The sequence below is a fragment of the Ascidia mentula genome, chromosome 3 (genome assembly GCF_947561715.1).
Source record: "Ascidia mentula chromosome 3, kaAscMent1.1, whole genome shotgun sequence".
Lineage (NCBI taxonomy): Eukaryota > Metazoa > Chordata > Ascidiacea > Phlebobranchia > Ascidiidae > Ascidia > Ascidia mentula.
This window is the reverse complement of record NC_138568.1, coordinates 11,976,962-11,988,002: the sequence shown is the minus strand read 5'-3', so window position 1 is coordinate 11,988,002 and position 11,041 is coordinate 11,976,962. Positions and strand designations below refer to the sequence as shown.

The following is an 11,041-nucleotide window of genomic DNA, read 5'->3' as shown; positions in this document are numbered from 1 at the left end:
TAGGTTGTGTGTAATAGCAAATATTGGCAAGTGGTCTGATATATCAAAAGTAACTAAACCGGATGTGATAACATTTTTGGTGTTGTTAGTGTAAATGTGATCTAAACAGGATTGTTTCTGTGAAGGGGCAATGTGAGATGCTTTGTCGATTATTATTGTGCTGTTAAGTGCTGTTAACATTAATGTATATTCTTGTATTTGAGGAGTGTTTTTTAAAAGGTCTATGTTTAAGTCTCCGAGAATATAAAATAATGTGTTGTTTTTGTTCAGTTTATGCAAGGTGTTTTCCAATTGTGATGTGAAGGGTGATATAGATTGATCTGGGTGGCGATATATTACTCCAATTATAATGGTTTTGTTTTGATTATTTTGTTTGAGATCCAACTCAATCCACAAGTTTTCACAACGTGGCATGTATATTTTGTATGTGTCATTTTTGCGGTAAACTAGTGGCCTTTTAATGTAAAAACCAACGCCACCCGCATTTGTCAAGGAGTTTTCCCCCAAAAAGTCATAACCATTCAAAGTAGTATTGGTTGCAGTACTATTTTTTAGCCTTGTTTCAGAAATGCCAATTATATGGGGTAATTCGATGCACATGTTGGTGAATGTTTCAAGTGTGTCTAGGTTGTGTGGTAAGCTCCTTACATTGAAATGTGTCACACAAAAATCTTTTTGGCCTATACACTGTGATGTTTTTACAAATTCTTGCATAGAGTAATATTTACAAGGATTCGTATTTGTAGTCATATTGGTGGTTTTTTATCTAAAATAATATGCAAATATAACAACATTGATTGTTTTATAGCTCAAAGACATCCTTGGGATTGTATAGTAACAATTCAGTTGGATTCAGTACCTCTTTCGATGTTTGGAATCTTGAATTTCTTGAGATCATCTTCATTTTTTATCCAAATTGCTGAAGTTCCTTCATCCTTTTTTAACAGTGTTGATCCATTTTTCGTCCAGATAAATTTGTATCCTTCATTTCTTTTGAACGCAAGGCAAGTATTGAAGATTTTCCTGTTTATTTTTGTTAGACTTTCATTGATGTATATTTTTGTAGCTTGATGGTCCATGTTTATCTTGTGTAGCTTTTTTCTATTCATGTACAGGTCATCACGTGTTTTTCTTGACAAAAATTTTACAATAATTGTGGGCGGTTGTTGTGTGTTGCTTTGGCGTGATGGTAAACGGTGCGAAATGCTGATGTCATTTTTTGTGATGTTAATACCAGTTTTTTTTGCCACAGAGACCACAATCTCATCCGTGCACTCTTCCTTGTTGTAGGGAATGCCTTTAATTTCGAGGCAATCTCTTCGACCATATTGCTCAAGTTCATTGAGTTGTCCCGAGTATGAAGCTATGCTAGTTTTCAAGTGTTTTATGTCTTCTTTAAGTTTGATATTTTCTTTCTTTGTTATTTTTAGTTCCTCTTCAGTGTGATTTAGTCTTTTTTCAATTGCATCAAATTTTTTTGAAAGAAAATTTTGGCTTTCCCGGATTGATTGAAGTTCTGTTAGAAGTAGACTAAATTTCTCAGTGACCTGAGCCTTGTTTTGCTGCAGTTGATCAAAGACATGGTCCAATTTTGCGGTGAGGGTGAGACCAGACATCTTTTTTGGAGAATTTTTTGACATTTCCTTGTAACATCAGGTCATCAGCAGCCTTATTCTAATGCCTAGGCTTATTCAAATAGAATAAGGCTTATTGCAAAATGGACAAGTGCTGAAATCGCATGATTACATACGTTGTGCAACCGCAAAAGCAATACTGGAGTACCAGCGTTTTCCACTGTATAATAAAGCTTTTACTAAAAAAAAATATTTTTTATCGAAAAGTCATATACTGCAAAATGGACAAGTGCTGAAAGCGCATCGTTACATACGTTGTGCAACCGCAAACGCAAAACTGGAGTATCAGCGTTTTCCACTGTATAATAAAGCTTGTACTGAAAAAAAATATTTTTTTGTCGAAAAGTCATATACTGCAAAATGGACAAGTGCTGAAATCGCATAGTTACATACGTTGTGCAACCGCAAACGCAATACTGGAGTATCAGCGTTTTCCACTTTATAATAAAGCTTGTACTGAAAAAAAATATTTTTTATCGAAAAGTCATATACTGCAAAATGGACAAGTGCTGAAATCGCATAGTTACATACGTTGTGCAACCGCAAACTCAGTACTGGAGTATCAGCGTTTCCCACTGTATAATAAAGCTTGTACAGAAAAAAAACTATTTTTTATCGCAAAGTCATATACTGCAAAATGGACAAGTGCTGAAATCGCATAGTTACATACGTTGTGCAACCGCAAAAGCAATACTGGAGTACTAGCGTTTTCCACTGTATAATAAAGCTTGTACTAAAAAAAAATATTTTTTACCGAAAAGTCGTATACTGCAAAATGGACAAGTGCTGAAATCGCATGGTTACATACGTTGTGCAACCGCAAACTCAGTACTGGAGTATCAGCGTTTTCCACTGTATAATAAAGCTTGTACTGAAAAAAAACATTTTATATCGAAAAGTCATATACTGCAAAATGGACAAGTGCTGAAATCGCATAGTTACATACGTTGTGCAACCGCAAACTCAGTACTGGAGTATCAGCGTTTTCCACTGTATAATAAAGCTTGTACAGAAAAAAAACTATTTTTTATCGAAAAGTCATATACTGCAAAATGGACAAGTGCTGAAATCGCATGGTTACATACGTTGTGCAACCGCAAACTCAGTACTGGAGTATCAGCGTTTTCCACTGTATAATAAAGCTTGTACTGAAAAAAAACATTTTATATCGAAAAGTCATATACTGCAAAATGGACAAGTGCTGAAATCGCATGGTTACATACGTTGTGCAACCGCAAACTCAGTACTAGAGTATCAGCGTTTTCCACTGTATAATAAAGCTTGTACAGAAAAAAAACTATTTTTTATCGAAAAGTCATATACTGCAAAATGGACAAGTGCTGAAATCGCATGATTACATACGTTGTGCAACCGCAAAAGCAATACTGGAGTACCAGCGTTTTCCACTGTATAATAAAGCTTGTACTAAAAAAAAATATTTTTTACCGAAAAGTCGTATACTGCAAAATGGACAAGTGCTGAAATCGCATAGTTACATACGTTGTGCAACCGCAAACGCAATACTGGAGTATCAGCCTTTTCCACTGTATAATAAAGCTTGTAATGAAAAAAAATATTTTTTATCGAAAAGTCATATACTGCAAAATGGACAAGTGCTGAAATCGCATAGTTACATACGTTGTGCAACCGCAAAAGCAATACTGGAGTACCAGCGTTTTCCACTGTATAATAAAGCTTGTAATGAAAAAAAATATTTTTTACCGAAAAGTCATATACTGCAATATGGACAAGTGCTGAAAGCGCATGGTTACATACGTTGTGCAACCGCAAACGCAATACTGGATTATCAGCGTTTTCCACTGCATAATAAAGCTTGTGATGAAAAAAAATATTTTTCCACGAAAAGTCATATACTGCAAAATGGACAAGTGCTGAAATTGCATAGTTACATACGTTGTGCAACCGCAAAAGCAATACTGGAGTACCAGCGTTTTCCACTGTATAATAAAGCTTGTAATGAAAAAAAGTATTTTTTATCGAAAAGTCATATACTGCAATATGGACAAGTGCTGAAAGCGCATAGTTACATACGTTGTGCAACCGCAAACGCAATACTGGAGTATCAGCGTTTTCCACTGTATAATAAAGCTTGTACTGAAAAAAAATATTTTTTATCGAAAAGTCATATACTGCAAAATGGACAAGTGCTGAAATCGCATAGTTACATACGTTGTGCAACCGCAAACTCAGTACTGGAGTATCAGCGTTTTCCACTGTATAATAAAGCTTGTACAGAAAAAAAACTATTTTTTATCGAAAAGTCATATACTGCAAAATGGACAAGTGCTGAAATCGCATAGTTACATACGTTGTGCAACCGCAAAAGCAATACTGGAGTACCAGCGTTTTCCACTGTATAATAAAGCTTGTACTAAAAAAAAATATTTTTTACCGAAAAGTCATATACTGCAATTCAATTCAATTCAATTCAGTTTATTTACATCATAATCCGCGAAAATAAAATGCGGAACAGTAAAACACAATGAATGATCCGGTTGGGATTAGATGAAGGGACGGTAGAAACCTCAATTGGTTATTTGAAACCGCCCCTGGGTTGTTTCGAGGTTGCAAAAGATTTACGCGGTTGTACGCAATGACATTGATGCAAAATGGACAAGTGCTGAAAGCGCATCGTTACATACGTTGTGCAACCGCAAACGCAAAACTGGAGTATCAGCGTTTTCCACTGTATAATAAAGCTTGTACTGAAAAAAAATATTTTTTATCGAAAAGTCATATACTGCAAAATGGACAAGTGCTGAAATCGCATAGTTACATACGTTGTGCAACCGCAAACGCAATACTGGAGTATCAGCGTTTTCCACTGTATAATAAAGCTTGTACTGAAAAAAAATATTTTTTATCGAAAAGTCATATACTGCAAAATGGACAAGTGCTGAAATCGCATAGTTACATACGTTGTGCAACCGCAAACTCAGTACTGGAGTATCAGCTTTTCCCACTGTATAATAAAGCTTGTACAGAAAAAAAACTATTTTTTATCGAAAAGTCATATACTGCAAAATGGACAAGTGCTGAAATCGCATAGTTACATACGTTGTGCAACCGCAAAAGCAATACTGGAGTACTAGCGTTTTCCACTGTATAATAAAGCTTGTGCTAAAAAAAAATATTTTTTACCGAAAAGTCGTATACTGCAAAATGGACAAGTGCTGAAATCGCATGGTTACATACGTTGTGCAACCGCAAACTCAGTACTGGAGTATCAGCGTTTTCCACTGCATAATAAAGCTTGTACTGAAAAAAAACATTTTATATCGAAAAGTCATATACTGCAAAATGGACAAGTGCTGAAATCGCATGGTTACATACGTTGTGCAACCGCAAACTCAGTACTGGAGTATCAGCGTTTTCCACTGTATAATAAAGCTTGTACAGAAAAAAAACTATTTTTTATCGAAAAGTCATATACTGCAAAATGGACAAGTGCTGAAATCGCATGGTTACATACGTTGTGCAACCGCAAACTCAGTACTGGAGTATCAGCGTTTTCCACTGTATAATAAAGCTTGTACTGAAAAAAAACATTTTATATCGAAAAGTCATATACTGCAAAATGGACAAGTGCTGAAATCGCATGGTTACATACGTTGTGCAACCGCAAACTCAGTACTGGAGTATCAGCGTTTTCCACTGTATAATAAAGCTTGTACAGAAAAAAAACTATTTTTTATCGAAAAGTCATATACTGCAAAATGGACAAGTGCTGAAATCGCATAGTTACATACGTTGTGCAACCGCAAAAGCAATACTGGAGTACCAGCGTTTTCCACTGTATAATAAAGCTTGTAATGAAAAAAAATATTTTTTACCGAAAAGTCATATACTGCAATATGGACAAGTGCTGAAAGCGCATAGTTACATACGTTGTGCAACCGCAAACGCAATACTGGATTATCAGCGTTTTCCACTGCATAATAAAGCTTGTGATGAAAAAAAATATTTTTCCACGAAAAGTCATATACTGCAAAATGGACAAGTGCTGAAATTGCATAGTTACATACGTTGTGCAACCGCAAAAGCAATACTGGAGTACCAGCGTTTTCCACTGTATAATAAAGCTTGTAATGAAAAAAAGTATTTTTTATCGAAAAGTCATATACTGCAATATGGACAAGTGCTGAAAGCGCATAGTTACATACGTTGTGCAACCGCAAACGCAATACTGGAGTATCAGCGTTTTCCACTGTATAATAAAGCTTGTACTGAAAAAAAATATTTTTTATCGAAAAGTCATATACTGCAAAATGGACAAGTGCTGAAATCGCATAGTTACATACGTTGTGCAACCGCAAACTCAGTACTGGAGTATCAGCGTTTTCCACTGTATAATAAAGCTTGTACAGAAAAAAAACTATTTTTTATCGAAAAGTCATATACTGCAAAATGGACAAGTGCTGAAATCGCATAGTTACATACGTTGTGCAACCGCAAAAGCAATACTGGAGTACCAGCGTTTTCCACTGTATAATAAAGCTTGTACTAAAAAAAAATATTTTTTACCGAAAAGTCATATACTGCAAAATGGACAAGTGCTGAAAGCGCATCGTTACATACGTTGTGCAACCGCAAACGCAAAACTGGAGTATCAGCGTTTTCCACTGTATAATAAAGCTTGTACTGAAAAAAAATATTTTTTATCGAAAAGTCATATACTGCAAAATGGACAAGTGCTGAAATCGCATAGTTACATACGTTGTGCAACCGCAAACGCAATACTGGAGTATCAGCGTTTTCCACTGTATAATAAAGCTTGTACTGAAAAAAAATATTTTTTATCGAAAAGTCATATACTGCAAAATGGACAAGTGCTGAAATCGCATAGTTACATACGTTGTGCAACCGCAAACTCAGTACTGGAGTATCAGCTTTTCCCACTGTATAATAAAGCTTGTACAGAAAAAAAACTATTTTTTATCGAAAAGTCATATACTGCAAAATGGACAAGTGCTGAAATCGCATAGTTACATACGTTGTGCAACCGCAAAAGCAATACTGGAGTACTAGCGTTTTCCACTCTATAATAAAGCTTGTGCTAAAAAAAAATATTTTTTACCGAAAAGTCGTATACTGCAAAATGGACAAGTGCTGAAATCGCATGGTTACATACGTTGTGCAACCGCAAACTCAGTACTGGAGTATCAGCGTTTTCCACTGCATAATAAAGCTTGTACTGAAAAAAAACATTTTATATCGAAAAGTCATATACTGCAAAATGGACAAGTGCTGAAATCGCATGGTTACATACGTTGTGCAACCGCAAACTCAGTACTGGAGTATCAGCGTTTTCCACTGTATAATAAAGCTTGTACAGAAAAAAAACTATTTTTTATCGAAAAGTCATATACTGCAAAATGGACAAGTGCTGAAATCGCATGGTTACATACGTTGTGCAACCGCAAACTCAGTACTGGAGTATCAGCGTTTTCCACTGTATAATAAAGCTTGTACTGAAAAAAAACATTTTATATCGAAAAGTCATATACTGCAAAATGGACAAGTGCTGAAATCGCATGGTTACATACGTTGTGCAACCGCAAACTCAGTACTGGAGTATCAGCGTTTTCCGCTGTATAATAAAGCTTGTACAGAAAAAAAACTATTTTTTATCGAAAAGTCATATACTGCAAAATGGACAAGTGCTGAAATCGCATGATTACATACGTTGTGCAACCGCAAAAGCAATACTGGAGTACCAGCGTTTTCCACTGTATAATAAAGCTTGTACTAAAAAAAAATATTTTTTACCGAAAAGTCGTATACTGCAAAATGGACAAGTGCTGAAATCGCATAGTTACATACGTTGTGCAACCGCAAACGCAATACTGGAGTATCAGCCTTTTCCACTGTATAATAAAGCTTGTAATGAAAAAAAATATTTTTTATCGAAAAGTCATTACTGCAAAATGGACAAGTGCTGAAATCGCATAGTTACATACGTTGTGCAACCGCAAAAGCAATACTGGAGTACCAGCGTTTTCCACTGTATAATAAAGCTTGTAATGAAAAAAAATATTTTTTACCGAAAAGTCATATACTGCAATATGGACAAGTGCTGAAAGCGCATAGTTACATACGTTGTGCAACCGCAAACGCAATACTGGAGTATCAGCGTTTTCCACTGTATAATAAAGCTTGTGATGAAAAAAAATATTTTTCCACGAAAAGTCATATACTGCAAAATGGACAAGTGCTGAAATTGCATAGTTACATACGTTGTGCAACCGCAAAAGCAATACTGGAGTACCAGCGTTTTCCACTGTATAATAAAGTTTGTAATGAAAAAAAGTATTTTTTATCGAAAAGTCATATACTGCAATATGGACAAGTGCTGAAAGCGCATAGTTACATACGTTGTGCAACCGCAAACGCAATACTGGAGTATCAGCGTTTTCCACTGTATAATAAAGCTTGTACTGAAAAAAAATATTTTTTATCGAAAAGTCATATACTGCAAAATGGACAAGTGCTGAAATCGCATAGTTACATACGTTGTGCAACCGCAAACTCAGTACTGGAGTATCAGCGTTTTCCACTGTATAATAAAGCTTGTACAGAAAAAAAAGTATTTTTTATCGAAAAGTCATATACTGCAAAATGGACAAGTGCTGAAATCGCATAGTTACATACGTTGTGCAACCGCAAAAGCAATACTGGAGTACCAGCGTTTTCCACTGTATAATAAAGCTTGTACTAAAAAAAAATATTTTTTACCGAAAAGTCATATACTGCAAAATGGACAAGTGCTGAAATTGCATGGTTACATACGTTGTGCAACTGCAAAAGCAATACTGGAGTACCAGCGTTTTCCACTTCATAATAAAGCTTGTAATGAAAAAAAATATTTTTTATCGAAAAGTCATATACTGCAATATGGACAAGTGCTGAAAGCGCATAGTTACATACGTTGTGCAACCGCAAACGCAATACTGGAGTATCAGCCTTTTCCACTGTATAATAAAGCTTGTAATGAAAAAAATATTTTTTATCGAAAAGTCATATACTGCAAAATGGACAAGTGCTGAAATCGCATAGTTACATACGTTGTGCAACCGCAAACTCAGTACTGGAGTATCAGCGTTTTCCACTGTATGATAAAGCTTGTACAGAAAAAAAACTATTTTTTATCGAAAAGTCATATACTGCAAAATGGACAAGTGCTGAAATCGCATAGTTACATACGTTGTGCAACCGCAAACGCAAAACTGGAGTATCAGAGTTTTCCACTGTATAATAAAGCTTGTACTGAAAAAAAATAGTTTTTTACCGAAAAGTCGTATACTGCAAAATGGACAAGTGCTGAAATCGCATGGTTACATACGTTGTGCAACCGCAAACTCAGTACTGGAGTATCAGCGTTTTCCAATGCATAATAAAGCTTGTACTGAAGAAAAATATTTTTTATCGAAAAGTCATATACTGCAAAATGGACAAGTGCTGAAAGCGCATAGTTACATACGTTGTGCAACCGCAAACTCAGTACTGGATCATCAGCGTTTTCCACTGTATAATAAAGCTTGTACTGAAAAAAAATATTTTTTATCGAAAAGTCATATACTGCAAAATGGACAAGTGCTGAAAGCGCATAGTTACATACGTTGTGCAACCGCAAAAGCAATACTGGAGTATCAGCGTTTTCCACAGTATAATAAAGCTTGTACAGAAAAAAAACTATTTTTTATCGAAAAGTCATATACTGCAAAACGGACAAGTGCTGAAATCGCATAGTTACATACGTTGTGCAACCGCAAACGCAAAACGGGAGTATCAGCGTTTTCCACTGTATAATAAAGCTTGTACTGAAAAAAAATAGTTTTTTACCGAAAAGTCGTATACTGCAAAATGGACAAGTGCTGAAATCGCATGGTTACATACGTTGTGCAACCGCAAACTCAGTACTGGAGTATCAGCGTTTTCCAATGCATAATAAAGCTTGTACTGAAGAAAAATATTTTTTATCGAAAAGTCATATACTGCAAAATGGACAAGTGCTGAAAGCGCATAGTTACATACGTTGTGCAACCGCAAACTCAGTACTGGAGTATCAGCGTTTTCCACTGTATAATAAAGCTTGTACTGAAAAAAAATATTTTTTATCGAAAAGTCATATACTGCAAAATGGACAAGTGCTGAAAGCGCATAGTTACATACGTTGTGCAACCGCAAACGCAATACTGGAGTATCAGCGTTTTCCACTGTATAATAAAGCTTGTACTAAAAAAAAATATTTTTTATCGAAAAGTCATATACTGCAAAATGGACAAGTGCTGAAATCGCATAGTTACATACGTTGTGCAACCGCAAACTCAGTACTGGAGTATCAGCGTTTTCCACTGTATAATAAAGCTTGTACAGAAAAAAAACTATTTTTTATCGAAAAGTCATATACTGCAAAACGGACAAGTGCTGAAATCGCATAGTTACATACGTTGTGCAACCGCAAACGCAAAACGGGAGTATCAGCGTTTTCCACTGTATAATAAAGCTTGTACTGAAAAAAAATAGTTTTTTACCGAAAAGTCGTATACTGCAAAATGGACAAGTGCTGAAATCGCATGGTTACATACGTTGTGCAACCGCAAACTCAGTACTGGAGTATCAGCGTTTTCCAATGCATAATAAAGCTTGTACTGAAGAAAAATATTTTTTATCGAAAAGTCATATACTGCAAAATGGACAAGTGCTGAAAGCGCATAGTTACATACGTTGTGCAACCGCAAACTCAGTACTGGAGTATCAGCGTTTTCCACTGTATAATAAAGCTTGTACTGAAAAAAAATATTTTTTATCGAAAAGTCATATACTGCAAAATGGACAAGTGCTGAAATCGCATAGTTACATACGTTGTGCAACCGCAAACGCAATACTGGAGTATCAGCGTTTTCCACTGTATAATAAAGCTTGTACTAAAAAAAAATATTTTTTATCGAAAAGTCATATACTGCAAAATGGACAAGTGCTGAAATCGCATAGTTACATACGTTGTGCAACCGCAAACTCAGTACTGGAGTATCAGCCTTTTCCACTGTATAATAAAGCTTGTACTGAAAAAAAATATTTTTTATCGAAAAGTCATATACTGCAAAATGGACAAGTGCTGAAATCGCATAGTTACATACGTTGTGCAACCGCAAACTCAGTACTGGATTATCAGCGTTTCCCACTGTATAATAAAGCTTGTACAGAAAAAAAACTATTTTTTATCGAAAAGTCATATACTGCAAAATGGACAAGTGCTGAAATCGCATGATTACATACGTTGTGCAACCGCAAACTCAGTACTGGAGTATCAGCGTTTTCCACTGTATAATAAAGCTTGTACAGAAAAAAAACTATTTTTTATCGAAAAGTCATATACTGCAAAA

The 11,041-nt window shown here is 35.4% G+C and overlaps 1 protein-coding gene across 1 annotated transcript; it reads right to left on the bottom strand.

Annotated features, from left to right (window-relative positions):
• Positions 1–842: 842 nt before the first annotated feature.
• Positions 843–1,616, bottom strand: LOC145895620 (uncharacterized). The gene has a single exon (XM_082984420.1). The coding sequence runs from the start codon at positions 1,614–1,616 to the stop codon at positions 843–845; it is 774 nt and encodes a 257-aa protein (XP_082840546.1).
• Between the last annotated feature and the right edge of the window lie 9,425 nt (positions 1,617–11,041).